Consider the following 17,164-nt stretch of genomic DNA (forward strand, 5'->3'; position numbering starts at 1 on the left):
GATATCCTGCAGAGTGTTTTCCAACTTGGTTCCATTTTCCTCATCACTTTCAGGCACACCAATCAGACATAGATTTGGTCTTTTCCCATAATCCCATACTTCTTGGAGGCTTTGTTCATTTCTTTTTACTCTTTTTTCTCCACACTTCTTTTCTCGCTTCATTTCATTCATTTGATCTTCAATCGCTGATACTCTTTCTTCCAGTTTATCCAGCCAGTTACCGAAGCTTGTGCATTTGTCACATAGTTCTCATGTTACGATTTTCATCTCTATCAGTTCTTTTAAGGTCTTCTCTGCATTGATTATTCTAGTTATCCATTCATCCATTCTTTTTTCAAGGTTTTTAGTTTCTTTGCACTGGTTACATAGTTCCTCCTTTAGCTCTGAGATGTTTGATTGACTGAAGCCTTCTTCTCTCAACTCATCAAAGTCATTCTCCGTCCAGCTTTGTTCCATTGCTGGCGATGAGCTGCGTTCCTTTGGAGAGGGAGATGTGCTCTGATTTTTTGAATTTCCAACTTTTCTGCACTGCTTTTTCCCCATCTTTATGGTTTTATCTGCCTTTGGTCTTTGATGATGGTGACATACTGATGGGGTTTGGTGTGGGTGTCCTTTCTGTTTGTTAGTTTTCCTTCTAACAGTCAGGACCCTCAGCTGTAGGTCTGTTGGAGTTTGCTTGAAGTCCATTCCAGACCCTGTTTGCCTGGGTATCAGCAGTGGAGGCTGCAGAAGATAGAATATTGCTGAACAGCGAGTGTTGCTGTCTGATTCTCACACTGGAAGCTTCGTCTCAGGAGTGTACCCCTCTTGTGAGGTGTGAGGTGTCAGTCTTCACCTTGTGGGGGATGTCTCCCAGTTAGGCTACTCAGGGGTCAGGGACCCACTTGAGCAGGCAGTCTGTCCGTTCTCAGATCTCAAACTCCATGCTGGGAGATCCACTGCTCTCTTCAAAGCTATCAGACAGGGGCATTTACCTCTGCTGAGGCTTCTGCTGCTTTGTTTATCTATGCCCTGTCCCCAGAGGGAGTCTACAGAGGCAGGCCAGCCTCCTTGAGCTGCAGTGGGTTCCACCCAATTCGAGCTTCCTGGTGGCTTTGTTTACCCACTTAAGCCTCAGCAATGGCGGGTGCCCCTCCCCCAGCCTCGCTGCCACCTTGCAGTTAGATCTCAGACCGCTGTGCTAGCAATGAGGGAGGTTCCGTGGGCATGGGACCCTCTGGGCCAGGTGTGGGATATAATCTCCTGGTGTGCCGTTTGCTAAGACCCTTGGTAAAGCGCAGTATTAGGGTGGGAGTTACCCGATTTTCCAGGTGTTGTCTGTCTCATTTTCCCTCGACTAGGAAAAGGGATTCCCTTCCCCCTTGTGCTTCCCAGGTGAGACGATGCCTCGCCCTGCTTCAGCTCTCACTGGTTTGACTGCACCAGCTGACCAGCACCGATTGTCCGGCACTACCCAATGAGATGAACCCGGTACCTCAGTTGAAAATGCAGAAATCACCGATCTTCTGTGTCACTCACGCTGGGAGCTGGAGGCTGGAGCTGTTCCTATTCAGCCATCTTGGGCATGCCCCAGCTATCCATTTTTTTAGAGTTGGTTACAGGTGCTTTGTTGTTGTTGTTGTTGTTGTTTTTCCTTTGGTGGTGTCATGTTTCCCTGATTATTCTTGATCCTTGTGGCTTTGGCACCTTCTCCAATCATTAAAGACTGGCTTCACCAGGAAAAGCTCTTCGCCTGTCAGCTTGTCCAGGGATTCTGTGTGGGCCAGCAGGGAAGGTCTCTGGGTTGGCTTTGTTGAAATCCTTGGGCTGGTAAGCCTGGGGCATGGGTCAGTAATGGCATCCTGGTTCCTGGGTAAGTAATGATGGTTGAGCCTGGAGCTTGGGTTTACCAGTGCCAGACTGGTGCCTGGGGCCATGGAAGATGGCCTGGCCCTAGGGTAGGCCTAAACCCTTGGGCCATGAAGAATGAATGCAGCTTAGGGCTATAAGGGCTATCCTTGTGCTATGATGAATTTGGATCTTGGGTTGGCAGTGGCTGTACTAAAGGTCAGATCCATGGGAACCAGCCTGATACTGGGGTGGGAGCCTGAGTCCATTGGAGCTAGCCTAAAGCCTGGAGCCACAGGGACCAGCCATGTTTAGTGGGTATCCTGGAGCTTCGGTCTATGTGGACCAGCCTGGAGTCTCAGGCCTTGAGGCCTTGCTTATCACTAGGGTAGGCCTGTAAGCTTGGTCACTGGGTGCCAGCCTGGCACCAGGGTTCCCTGGGGTGGACATGGTACTGGGTTCTACAGTGAAGTTAGGTGTTCACTTCACTCTCTTCTCCCACATGGAAGGTATTTCTCTCCACACTGTGCTGTGTAAGCCTGGGAGAGTAGTATTGCAGGTAATGCAAAACTATTCTTCTTACCCTCTTCAATGCATCTTTTTTTTTTATCTGTGCTCCACCAGATACTGTAATCTCTCACCTGAATTCCTTAGCACTTGTGAAGGAATCTTTTAGCCTGAATGATTGTTCAAATTGTTGTTTCCGTGAGGGGGCAAGCACTGGAAAAGCCTATTCTGCCATATTGTTGACATCACTTCTCTAACTTGCATTTTAAAATTACCGCTATGTTTGAATATTTTAAGTTGTCTCTGTTAATTTGCATTTCTTTTTGTGAATTGCGTATTGATGTCTTTTGTCCATGTTTCTATTGAAAGGTACAGCTGATATTTACTGATTTATAAGAAATTTTGTATATTAAATATTTTAACATAAACTGCATATTTTAACATTGTTTAAAATCCAAAATTACAATTTCAAACCATACAAAAATAATGAAACTAAAATACTCCCATATTATTTTCCCACATCTATTGATATCATGGTAAAGCATTTCAGGAAACATTAAGAAAAAATTTTGACTCGTTTTCAGGGGTGATATGAAATTGAGTTAACTTCCCACTGCCTACCTTTTCTTTAAAGAGAAACTTGCGTCTTTTTCAAAAATAGTGAACAAAGCTTAGGACAACAAAGTGATCCATTTTGACAAAAATGCTAAGAAGATTGAAGTAAACGAGAAAAGATTGTAGAACCAATAGAAAATATATAGAGTGTATTTTACTTCAGTTACATGTGACCCAGTAATTCAATAAAATTTAAGTGTCATTATAAAAAGATTATTTTGCAGATGTACATGAATTTTGAATTGGAGGATTTTGAGAGAATTCCCATTTCTCTCTTATGTACTTACCTGAGATTGATAGAAAAAAAATAGTTTGAATAATCAGGCTATAACAAATAGTGGAATTTTTCTCTATGCAAAAGTAACTGGTTGGAATTAAAACTTAACCTATAACATTGGCCTAATTAGCCCGATATTCCAGTCAAATTACTTCAGTACTAAATGTCATTGAAAAGAAGAAATGGATTACGTATTCTCCTGGCCTTAAGTAAGACTGAATCAGTGTGTTTGGGTGAAATAAGACTGAGGTGGAAACACAGGATCCTAGTGTCAGCTCTCTGTGTCCTAGGTGCAAAGCATTTCCTTTCTTTAGGTGTTATTTTCCTTTTTTGTAAAATGAGGAGATTGAGGCAAATGGCTTGTGTGTTATGTTCTTTCCAAAATATCCTTTTAATTGTAGAACACTTTTAGACTTACAGAAAAGTTGCAAAGATAGTACAGAGAATTACCATATACTCCTCATTTAGTTTCTCCTATTTTTTGTCTTAGATAGTACAAAAGGGTGTCATAATTTCTCCTATTATCAATGTCCTATATCACCATGGCACATTTGTCACAACTGGGAAATGAACATCAATAATTACTGTTAACTGCATTTGACACTTCATTTGGATGTCACCATTCTTTTCCAGGATCCAATTCAAAATAGGATATTACATTGTGTCATGTTTTCCTATCTTCCTATGGTCTGTAACAGTTTTCTGACCTAGATGACATTGACAATTTTGAGTAGCACTGGCCAGGTTGTCTTTTAATGTCCTTCAATTTGGGTTTTGCTGATGTCATGCTTATGTTTAAACTGGCAGTATGCTTTTGGAGAGGAAGACCACAGAGGTGCCATTTCCATCACATCATATCAGGTGTCCATGCCATCATGTACGTGCTATCATTGATGATTACCCAGCTGAGGTAGTGTTTTCTAGGCTTCTTCACTTTAAATTTACTGGCCTCCTCCTTTCCAAATTATACTGGATTACTCTGTGGTCTTTTTGAGCTCTAACATACCATGATTTTATTATGTTGCAGATAGATTCCCTTATTTGGGCAGATCAATTTGATAGAGTAGAATCCATCACCCAGGATTGCATACTTGTTCTAGGTAACTCAGCTGAAAGTTTTCTTGGGACCAATTTCATACTATATAGCTATGTGAGAATTATCAGTTATGATTCATAAAATGAGACTCTAACTGCTTTATGCTAACCTTTATAAAAGTGTACTCTACTAAGAAATGACGATACCTTTTAAAATCTTAGGGATAATTTCTGGAATCTTTTTACCAAGAAAACCCAAAACATACAACTTCCAGGTCCCCAGTGCCCTGATGATAGAGTAAAGGAAATTAAAGAAATTTGCAGCTTCGAAGGATGTTGATGGGGATGGGAAGATAAATGAATGTCTGTTGTATATTAAGTCAAGGATTTGGAATCAGGAAATTAGGTGAGGTTTTTGTTTGAACTCTACAGCTGTGTGAAGATGGCAGCTGAAGTTCTCTCAAAGGCCTGAGTCCCTCTATATTACTCTCTCCAGAGAAACACAACTACACAATCGTCTCCTAGGGCAGGAAAGTAGAGAATTCAATGAATCAATGACTTTCTGCCTTTTTCCACTTCCAGGATGGTTTTGTAAAGGGATCAATTAACCAGGCTTAATAATGATTGCTAACCTTTATTGGGCATTTAGTATGTGCCAGGCATTTTTTTCTAGGTACTTTATATATACTGACTCATTTAGTCTTCCCAACAACCTTATGGAGATGTTGTTATTGTGCACATTTTATGGAGAGGATACTGAGAAGTAGAGATTAACTTACCCAAGATTATTAAACACACTAGTTAGTAGCAGTTGAGATTTGAACCAAGAAACCTTGGCTCCAGAGTCCCTGCTCTTTATTATAACGCATGACAACTGCCTCCCTTTATACAGAGTGAAATCCCCAACAGGGCCAGTTCTTTTTGCAACCAAACAATAAGTGTTGTATCCTCAGCAACTAGGACAATGTCTAATACATAGGAACCAGTCAACAAATAATTACTGCATGAAAGAAGACTTGAGGATCCTGATCATGAATCAACCCCATTTTAATAATATATTGATGACTCTTTCAGAAGAACACTATCATGGTGTCACCTCAGAAAACCCCGAACAAACTGGGTCATTATAATCACCACTTCATTCTCTCTACCTCCTCATCTGTTCACATCTTATAAGACAGATAAGAAGGTTTCATAGTTTTTCACCACTCATTGTTTTCCATCTTCTCTATCACATCCTGTCTTCCCAGCCTTTTATAAGCCCTGCTCCTTAACATTAACTGTGAATAATAAGTTAGTAACAGGGTTTTTAAAATTTCAATATCTAAAAGTTTGCAGAAGGACACATACCACATATTTATGGCTATGATTACATGATGCTAACTCAGAAAAGTGAGTTTCAAAGTATCAGCTACCAGAGGTTGTGGATATAAATCAATGAATTCATTTCCATTTTAAACATTTAAATATATACAAGTCAAATGGGTAAGAGGCAGAGAGAGCTGTGTATGTCTATTTCTTACTCTCTATAGTCATAAGTTGTATTTGTACCTTTTTAAAATAACCTGGTTACTATTGCCAATAAGTACTCAAACCAGGAAAGAGAACAGGAGAATATTTAGGAACCTAAGAAACTCCCATCATCAATAATGAAGTGATTGGCAGTGATTTGGACCATAGAGAAAGGGAGAATTAGTTAAGCAGAAAATGAAGTAAAATAGAAAAGAAAAATAAAATTTTAAAGAAGAATTAAAAGTACTGATTCCTGTCTAAATTTACATTTTTGCTACATTATTCATTAAACTGTTTTTTAAATTTATCCCATCATTATGCTGCTTATTCTTCCTGACTCTACAAAGCCAATAATAATACAAAAATAAATAAGATTTGAGTTATGGAGAGCACTTATTGGTGCTGTGAGTTGAGATGAAACCACTAAATAATTGTACCTGTCTGATAAGGAATACACAGATGGGCCTGTTATGCAACTGCAAATGGAGATCATATATTAAACCTGTGATAAGGTACCTAACTAGACATGTTATTTATAAATATTGCTGTAGTCTTGGAATGGAAAATATAAAATACGCAGTAAATGAAAGTTTTAAGATAATATAATATAGAACTGGGATATTAAAATGATTTATTACTCTGATAGGATCTTTTCCAACCTGAGTATTGGATAAAACTAGGACCATACTAAGGAAAAAAAAAAAGCATGCTGCAATAGAGAATAATTCATTTCATTTAGGAAAGGAAAAGTAGGGATTCAAACATGTGGAGCAACAAGAAAGGTGTCCTCATTGCCTCTGTTATACTATCTCAATCTTTTCTTAATTGGCATTTAGTTTTAATGTTTCATCATGGCAGACTTGCAAAATGTGTTTTGTAAAACAGTTCAAGTTAAAATGCCTTTTCTTTTTTTTCTTTTAATTAGTGAAGTTCTTTCTTCCAAAGGGAATTCTACCAATATACGACACAACTGCTTTTTGGACTTTCAAAAATGTTTGAAAGAGACCTCAAAACCATATTGACTACATTTAAATTGCTTTGAGAAGAAACATTTAAGTATGTTTTATTTATGTTCATGATGTAGTGCAAGCACAGATAATATTTTTAGTATAAAATGTATATGTATAGCCCTAGGAAAAAAAGAGAAAAGTTGAACAAAACTGCTGAGGCAATAGTAGATACCATAAATAAACACGCATTACTTCTTTTATTTAGTTCTTGAAAAATGCTTCTCTGAAAACTAATAGTTTTCAGTCCTGCAAGTAATATGGCTATTATCAGGATAAAACTCCGATCTGAAGGTAATTTATCAAAGGGTTATAGTTCACTCATATGCCAATTTGATGTTTAATGTAATAAAAATGGGATTTATTTTAAGATGGAAAGATAACCTGGTTTCTGTAATGTTGGCAGTCGCTGCATTTAATTCAAGTAGCATTTATTTTTGCAGTGATATTCCTTATTGCAGAAGCATCTAGTCTCACATCATGGCCACTGAAGTATCGGTCTGGTGAAATTGCTTCCCACAGGAGTTAAGTTGAAAGCCTGAAGTCATCAGGGGTCACCATCTGGGTAATGTACTTCGTATATTTTTCAGGAAGGGAACTGTCCAACATACAAGCAGATCTGTAGCTTTGACAAGCCTTGGAAGTAAAGTACAAAAGCTGTAGCATTCCCTAGCCTAAAGGAACATGAAGGGAACTAGTAGGGGGAGACTGCTGACAAAAAGGGAAAACAAAGTATCTTGGAAAATATTATATGCTTTTGTCTTGGCATGCTGTGAAGTAGGACATGATCCATAGTGGTCAGGACTTTATTTGTAACATAGATTTCAAATTTTCTAAATAGGTTTATTTAGTGGATTTAGAAAATAATACCCCAAAATTATTGCAACAAATAAATATAACACCCCTAGCTGAATATGTATGCATTTTAAGGTGCAAGATGAATTCCTTGAAAGCAAAGTTACATTTGCCTTAGAAGTCTTATAATTTCAAGGTTAACTTGTATATTTATTATCAAAGCCCTATTTATTGTTAAGTGTATTCAAAAATTACCTGTAAGAGAGTGGACACAAAACCCCAAAAGATACATAATAACATGAAAAAGGGTCCTGTCTCCTGACAGTAGCACTATAAATATATTTCGATAAATTTAAATACCTAAAAGGAATTCTTCCCAACACCCAAATTTTCCTTATTCAGATATTTTGAAGATAATTTGTTAAGCCACTGGATTTCAAACTATTTTCTTTGGATCTTTTGGACAGCCAATCCCTTTCAATCAAATTCTGTTTTATCTGTTTTATGTATTTGAAAACTGTTCATATTTAATTGCTGAATGGTTCTGCTGTTTTGAACTGTTTTGAAAAGCCCAATTTTAGACAGAAAACAGCAATAAAAGAGATAGAATAAAACAATGAAACTATTCATTGAGCTTAACAAAGGTTTGTTGAGGACCTGGTATTTTAAAATTATATAATAATGCATGAATGCATTATCATTGTAAAAGATTCTAACAATACTATGAAAATGTCAAAGTATCCTCTTGGTTTTCACAGCTCCCTACTCTAAACATCAATAGTTTGGAATTCGTTTTTCGGTCTCTTCGCATTTAAAATACATATTTAAATATATATATATATATTTAAATACATATGTTCTACTTAAACTAGATCATAGAATATGCATTGTTCTACAATATTTTTCATAAAATCTTAGAGCTTGTTTCATGTCAGTACATACAGATCATCCAGTGATGTGCTGATAAATGTTTAACAAGTTCTCTGGCCCAAAAAGCCTTGATCTGCCACATTTGCTAATTCCCAGGATGTAAATACACCCGCCATGGTCAATTTCAACTGCCAATGTAAAGTCATTGGAGGTGGAATTGGGAAGAGACGTGCACAGTTGGCTTTTGTAAACCAGTATAAGCCAGCTCCAGCATATCACTGGATCAGTCCTTTTTCTCTCTCTTTTTGGCTTTTTATTTGAAATAATTTTAGACTTACAGAAAAGTTACAAATATAGTAGAGAATCACTGTATTCCTGTCACTGAGCTTCTCCCAATATTAGCATCTTGCACAAACATAGCACAATTACTAAAACTAAGACATTAACATTGATATGAGGTTATTAACTAAACTTAGAGTTTAATTCAGAGTTCTCCAGTTTTCCACAGTCTTTTCTGTTACAAGATTCTTTCTAGATCCACATATTGTATTTAGTCATCCTGTCTCCTTAGTTTCCTTCAATCTGATAATTTCTCAGTATCAGTCGTTTTAATTCTTACAAAGGATTTCATAGTACGGGTGTACCACTCTTCCATAGATTGGTTGTTCTAATTTTTAACTGCATTAATAAAGTCAATATATTAACAATGCAATAGTGAATTTCCTTGCACATGCCCCTTTATGCCCCACATGCGATTATTTCTTCAGTACAGACTCTTAGAAGTAGAATTCTTTGGTCAAGGAATATTCTCAATTTAAATTGTGATAGATATCAACATTACCTTCCAAAGCCACTTTACCACTTTACACTCCTATCAGCAATGAAGAGTACTTCCTGACTACCAATCACAGAGTTAGGTACCAGGACCAGAAAAATGCAGAGGGCATTGTTCCTGCCTTTGGAGTGCTTAATAATGATGAGACAGACATGTAAACAGATATCTTTAATATAGTATGGTAGAGCTCTATGACAGGGTGCTAAAAGAGAACCATATCTCTTTGTGAAATGTTGTAGGTAGTCCAAGATCATCACTGCTCAGCAGAAATACATTGTGAACCATATATGTAACTTAAAGTTTTATAGTAGCCATATTAAAAAAGTAAGAAGAAACAGGTGATATCAATTTAAATACATATTTTATTTAACCCGATATATCAAAAATATTTTCATTTCAATGTGTAATTAATATAAAAATATTAATGTGGTCTTTTATATTTTTTCTTTTATACGAAGTCTTCGACTCTGACTAGCCACATTTCAAGTGTGCAATAGACACATGTGATGAGTGGCTACCATGTTGAATAGCATAGACCTAAGTCATTCAACATGTATTTCCCACATTTACTTCTGATGCATTCCTGTGGGTTTGTTTGTTTTTTTTTTTTTTTTAGTCAATGATTGCCTTTTGAAAGAGAGTGGGATGGGATGTGAAAGGATTATTGATTACAAATGTTAATAGAGACCACCAGTCTTGTTTATGAGAAACAAAGTCCAACATTCTAACAGTATGCAGAGAGAAAACAGAGATTTGGAGGTTTCTACAGAAATGCGTAAGTTAAGAAGAGCTTCTGTACATGGAGTCAGCCTGCCTTGGGTTCCAAGGTACTTGATTGAATTTGGAATTGAGGACAGCCAAGACAATCCATTCATTACCTGAACTTTGTAATGAATTTATAATTTTAGAACATGGCTCTTTGCAATTGGATAGAACAAGAAGGAGAATAATAATAAAATGTACAGGGCTCAGCACCAGGGAACATTTGCTAAAAGAGCATTAGGGACTGCCATTTTTAATCTGCTGAAAATACATCATTCCTGGAATATTTGAATAGACATAAACATTCTATCCAACCACTGAGTTTCAATGAAATGCAAATAACAGGATGGGTACTCCCTCAGAGATCTGGGTAGCATCCATCTCCATTCATTGAGTGTGTGTGTGTGTATATATATATATATATATATATGACATATGTGTGTGTGTGTGTTATATGTCTTATGTCTTAGGGAACAGTAAATTTGACCTTACTTACAGTCAAGACTACTTATATTACATCTACTTTAACCAGCAGTGCTCATTTGAAGGTGTATATTCTGGTATGTGAGATTTTAGGTTTATTACTTTCTAATTCTTATTTGTTGGTGACCAGTTTGCAAAGTTGGCTAGTGTACTGAGGTAACAAGATTATGGGTCCGGTACTTATGTGTATGAGTGTTCCTACCACTCTTTGCCGTTCTGACTGAGCTCATACTGGGCTCCTTAGTATTTCTCACACACTTCATGTAAGACTTCAGGGCTTTCTATAAATTCTATTTTGTCTTCCTGGAAGATTCTTCCCCTAGATATTCACAATGGCTTCACTTCATTATAATCTTGGTTCAAATGTTACCTCCTCCAAGAGGGCTTCTCTGACCACCCTTACCTATTGTTACCTTCATAGCACTTATAACTACCCAATATTATCTAGTTTATTTGCTGTTTTTTGTTTTTTGGTTTGTTTCCATAACAGTTATATTCTATCTTATATTTTATATCATGTATTTTTTCTTTGCCTGTCTTAACCCACTACCCTCTCATATAAGTTCTGGGAGGGTAGAGATTTTCTTATGTTGTTTGCTGTTGTAAACTCAGAAAACAAAAACAAAAACAAAAACAAAACAGTGCCTGGTATAGAGTAGGCACTCAAAAAAAGTATTTGTTGAATCAACGTGTGAATATGACTTAATATTGCCCTGTTTGTTCATTACTAATTTTACCCTTATTCTAGCCAATTGGTTCATAATGTCTATTCTTGGGTTTGGGGGACTCACCTAAACAGTGTGGCTCTAAACACATGGCATAAATCTGGATGGGAATCTGCTAGAAACTGAGGAAGCTGTCTTTATACTGTATCTAAAGCTGACATTCAGCCAGTGTGTACTGGTTAGACTGTATTAGTTGTTTATATCTGATAGCCATTTTGGTTGGCCAGTACCTATGTTTGGACGAAATAAAAGGCCAGTAGCCTTGCCATGATACTTGTCTGTGGTCTGTAGCAAATAATTAACTTTCATCATATATTCACACAAATATATATTACAAACAGCTTGTTCCCTGGGAAAGATATAGCAAGTTCGAAAAATTACCAAGCTTCACTGCTCTCAAAGAGTGCTCTACTAAATGTGCCCATACCTCTTTATGTGTCTTGATTGAATGGAAGCAGTCCATTTCATTTGATGGTGAAAAATTAATCCTTGCCTTATATATTTTGAAGTGAATCTCACCACATGCATTTTCTTACATTTTCAAGTGCCTCAGGAAACTGGCTCAACTTAAAGCATATAAAATAACCCCCTTAGTCTTCTAAATGAAAACTACTATGCCTTTTGTTATATATGGTCCATCTAATTTCACAAAAGTAATTGAACTAAGGGAATGAAACACATTTTCAATATAGCTCCTACTATCCATCATATTCAAATTATTTGGGAGGCAGAGTAGACCAAATTTTCTGTAAAACCGAAAAATACCTCTAATTGGAACAGGTGTGTTAAACCAAACTTAGAGTCCATTGGCAAGGAAATCTCAAGGATGTCACTAATATAGCTTTATTAATGTGCCATACCATACCTTACTCAGAACCACTATCCTTTGAGTTAAAATTATTTCCAATAATTGCAAGAGAAATTCCTCAGGCAGCACTGGCCTTAATCCAAAGAAAAGGGTAGAAACCAATTAAATGCTTAAAAGTTTTAAGGATAAATTAGGAAGTAGGTGTTAGAAATCTCTTTAGCTCCAACTAAAAGTGGGTGAATGATTTTTAAATAGGCTATCCTTCTCTGTTCTCAGTCACTAACTCAAATGCTATACATGAGCGTTACACATACTAATTAGCCCCTTTCAGTTCACCTAGGAACACAAAGAGAAATATAAAATGGCTTATGAGCAGATTCACTTTTTTTTTTTTTTTTTTTTTTGCCTTTTGGTAGGATTTGGTTGATGTTGAAAAATGCAATGAGAAAACAAACAAGAGGTTTCTCCAGCTTTTTGCCCTAGGCACTGTTTTCTCCTAACATTCTCTCCCTTCAGTGACTTCATTCACTCTCACAACTTCAACTGTTGTCTCTGTGCATATATGACTTTTCAGTCTTTTTCTAGCTCTAATATCCTCCAGAACTTCAAACCTCCTATCGTTAACATTCACTATCTGGAGGGCCCATCATTCCCAGAAACTCAACAGCCCCAAAGACTGAATTCATTGCATTCCTTGCATCTTCTCATCCGGTCTCAAGCCACATATTCAAATAGTCATCAATCAACAAAACAGAAATCCAGCACCAACTATTTGTAGCAAGTGGTAGGCTAATAAAGAATTCTCTAACTCTATTAATGGTTCCACCGTTGTTTCAGTTAGGCTCAAAACCTTAACCATTTTGGATTCCTCCCTCCTTTCCCTCACTTTTTTCTATGCCCTCCCTCAGCACACCTATACACATGTATGAATGTGTATACAAACACACACGTACACACACACACACAAAGAGAGAGCGAGAGAGAGAGAGCGAGACAGAGAGAGAGAGAGAGAGAGAGAGAGAGAGGAGAGAGGACCTGTTGCCAAATCCTGAAACGCAATTTATGCAGTTTCTCCTTAAGAAATCTTCTTTGCATTCCCACTGCAAATAATTGAGACACTCCTGTGACACTACTCTAATTGGAGCACTAATTACTTATTTGCTAGATTATTGCAATGCCATCCCAATTGACTTATTTGCCAAATCTTTAGGTCTCCAATTCATTCTCCATACTACTACTGGATTTATCTTTCTGCAAAGGATGTTTTTTATTATATCAGTTATTTGCCTAAAAACCTCAGTGCTCCCCACTATCAAATTAATCCTCCAAAAATTCTGATCATATCACTCAGTCTCTCAAAAAATAGAAATGCCTTTCTGTTGCCTAATAAGTTGAATCTAAACGTATAAGTGTGCCACTCAGTGTCCTCTACAATATGGCTCCAATCTTCCTTTCTGGCCTTAACTTCCACTAGCACCAGCATATAGCTAAGCTCCAGTGAACCCCAGCAACTTCTTTTGCCTCAGATACATCATGTACTTTACAAAGTCATACTTTATTCAGCCCTGTCCCTTCTCCCCACCAATTGTTGTCACCTGTCAAAGCCCTACACATCCTTCAAGGTCTGTATCTACTCCCACTTCCTTCAAAAATTATTCTTGATCATCCCAACCTATTTTAATCTACTGTTCCTTTAAACCATTTCTTTTAAAGCAAAAGCTTCCTTTTTCCCAGATAGCAAATGTTACACATGTACATTGTAAAAAATATGGAAAACACAGAAATCATAAAGAAAAAAATAAAAATTCTCTGTAAGTTTCCCATGCTGTTAACATGTTGCTATATATTCTTCCAAACCTTTTTTCTCTGGACATGAACATGTGCACACGTACACAAACACACACACTTCAAATCACACTATTTATAATGTTTAATAGCCTAATATTTTTCATTTGATACCTTATGGATATTTCCCATACCATTGCATGGTCTTCTGCAACATGATTTTTAGCAGCCACATACTCTTATATTATTTACTACCTCATTGGTTATTTGATTAATCTCTTGATGAATATTTAGATTGATTATAACTTTCTAATATTATTTTCAGATGTTACAATAGACAGCATTGTACTTTGGCAACGTTCATAGTTAATTCACAGAAATTAAATTGTTAGCTCTGTCATGCGCGTCCGTGTGAAGAGACCACCAAACGGGCTTTGTGTGAGCAATAAAGCTTTTTAATCACCTGGGTGCAGGCGGGCTGAGTCCGAAAAGAGAGTCAGCAAAGGGAGATAAGGGTGGGGCCGTTTTATAGGACTTGGGTAGGTAAAGGAAAATTACAGTCAAAAGGGGGTTGTTCTCTGGCGGGCAGGAGTGGGGGTCACAAGGTGCTCAGTGGGGGAGCTTTTTGAGCCAGGATGAGTCAGGAAAAGGACTTGCACAAGGTAATGTCATCACTTAAGGCAAGGACCGGCAATTTTCACTTCTTTTGTGATGGAATGTCATCAGTTAAGGCAGGGCAGGGCATTTTCACTTCTTTTGTGATTCTTCAGTTACTTCAGGCCATCTGGGCGTATATGTGCAAGTCACAGGGGATGCGGTAGCTTGGCTTGGGCTCAGAGGCCTGACAAGCTCAAAGGGTAAATCAGATTTTCAGTTCATTTGATAAATGGTGCCACATTGCCCTCCAAAAAAGGTCACTGTATTTTTATACCCTCCTCAGGAGTGTATGAGAGTGCCCATCTTCCTGCACAGTGACCAACACTGGGTACTTTTTAATCTTCTGATAGCAGTTTAAACCTGTCTTATATCAATCATTCTGCATAATATTATTTTATCCTGGTATTACTACCAAATCCCACCCTAATAAGCATCTACATTTTAACAGCTGCAGCAACTATCATAGGGCTTTATGCATACTAGGCATTCAGGAAATATTTGCTGAAATGAATTGAATTAAAACCATAGAGAAGGTCTTCCATGTTCTCATGATAGTCTGTCCACCATTACTCTGTAACAGTTTCCATATGGAAACTAGTGTTACATGACTAAGGGAAATGGAAAACGAAAGGGTCACAGCAGTGAGAAGCTAAGTCTAATAGTACTACAGTTGATTCCAATTTCTAATCCTATCATTGGGATAGCTTTAGCCTCAAAATGTTAACAACAGCTACTATAACAACTGGTAATACTTATGTGTGTCGTAGCATGCAAGTAGCTACATGTATGATGTATAGGTATAAACTCCCAGTTGCTTGGCCTAACTAAAAGAAAACTGTTCGTAACATTTTTAGGTGCAAAGGGATACCTGGCTTGGAGATCTTCTCAGTGAGTCTGGAATAAATTAATGTATGGCTTGTTCTCTTGCAGCAGTACATTTGTTCGGCCTGACTTGGCAGTTGCAACCAGTTGAAGGAGAGCTGTATGCAAATGGAGTTAGCAAAGGGAACAGGGGGACCGAGTCCATGGACACTACTTACTCTCCAATTGGAGGAAAAGTTTCTGATAAATCAGAGAAAAAAGGTACAGTGATGAAAATGATTGATTGATTGTTGATTACTTTTCTTCTAATTTGGTCATTAGGACCGTAGCTGGGATGGTTTCACTTCACATTAAATTTTATGATCACTTGAAAGAAGTCCTCTACGTGGACAGAATAAATGCGTGTAAATATCTTGTGAAAGCAAAATTTCCCTGTCTCTAGTGCCTTGAGTATAAACCAATTAAACTTTTCAAATATGTTGGCAATTTTGAAAATAGATAAATATTTACAGAATGGAGACTTCAATACAATGGAAATTGCATTTGGCATATAACTACCCTGAAGCAACGTAGGATTTTGATTAAGTTCTCTGTGTCCAAGCCCAGCATTTATATATAACATTTTACAAAGGGTATATGGAAATTTCTTCTATTTGTAATATGAAAAAGCTTTTTCTGCTTAATGTAAAGGTGAATGCTTATGTCAAAGTTGGATAACATGATTTTTTTCTAGTTCGGGGACATGAATTCTTCCTAGTTGGGAGAAAGGAAAAAAATCACTTTGAGTCCTGAACTTTTAAGTTTAACCAATGTGAGCTTGAACTACCTGACTTATTTATAATAAATGTCACAGTACCAGCACTCCCAACATCTTATTCACATTGAATGATCTTAGTCTTAATATACAAGCAGTGAAAATAGCTGGAAGTTTATATATTTATTGAAATAGGATTCAGTACAGAGGGACTTGAGCCATGTAAAATTCCAGGAAGTCAATTTAAATAGTAGAAATTGAGAATAATATGTATAGTCAGCAATATCCTGGGTAATATTTGGAGAACAAAAATAAATAAATGAATGAATGACCAAAACCTTACCTCCAAGAAACTTACAATTTTATACAGGTGGTAACACAGTCTTATTTTGGTTCATTAGTTGCAACTAACACATCATTTTTTAATGCAGTAGTTATTTGGGTTACTACTCTTCCCTTGTGTTTTTAATTCCTTTGGTAGTGGGGGGCTTGTTTGTGGGTTTTGTTTTGTTTTGTTTTTGTTTGCTTTTGAAAAGGTAACTTTAATCCATGCTTCAGTAAAAATTAATGCTTAGGGTTCAGGAAAATATTATGGTTTGCTCTAGTTTTCAATTCATGATGCAGTTTGCTGTATGTTCTCATTTCAAAATACTTGTTTCTAGCCTGGAGTGACCTTTCCTAGCAGTTTCACTGTTACTGCTGAGAGTGGCTGAGGACAGTAGAGGGGTCAGAGGTGGCAGAGAAAAAAGTCTGCCATGCTTACTGCTCAGATTTTTCTTCCTTATCTCCCTTACCTGTTTTTTCTCCCTTACCTTCTCTTCTGCTATTTTATCCCCTTACATCTGAAGGTACAAGAGCTATCATTTGGTGTTATCTACCTAGGATTTCTTACCATTCACACTAAAAATCAGAATTTATCTGTCTGAGGAAAACGAAACATGCAAGACAGCAGGTCATCACATAGTTGTCATTATAGTATTGTTATGCCCAGACCGTTTATTCCCCGAAGAAGACCACCAGAGTCCAGAGTCAAAGCTAAGCAGCAAGGATCTTTATTACAGGTTCGAACCTGGAACTCTCCCTCGCTC

The 17,164-nt window shown here is 37.2% G+C and overlaps 1 protein-coding gene across 1 annotated transcript in view; it reads left to right on the forward strand.

Annotated features, from left to right (window-relative positions):
- The window catches only part of LOC105536274 (teneurin-1-like), a gene marked incomplete at its 3' end in the record, with an annotated part of 316,443 nt that extends 300,860 nt beyond the window's left edge, over nt 1–15,583 (forward strand). Inside the window, exon 6 of the mRNA XM_011975605.1 lies at nt 15,431–15,583. Coding sequence (XP_011830995.1) covers nt 15,431–15,583 — 153 coding nt within the window. The remainder of the gene's footprint in view (nt 1–15,430) is intronic.
- Nucleotides 15,584–17,164: the final 1,581 nt, after the last annotated feature.

Source organism: Mandrillus leucophaeus, unplaced genomic scaffold, assembly GCF_000951045.1.
Source record: "Mandrillus leucophaeus isolate KB7577 unplaced genomic scaffold, Mleu.le_1.0 Scaffold1576, whole genome shotgun sequence".
Taxonomy (NCBI): Eukaryota; Metazoa; Chordata; class Mammalia; order Primates; family Cercopithecidae; genus Mandrillus; species Mandrillus leucophaeus.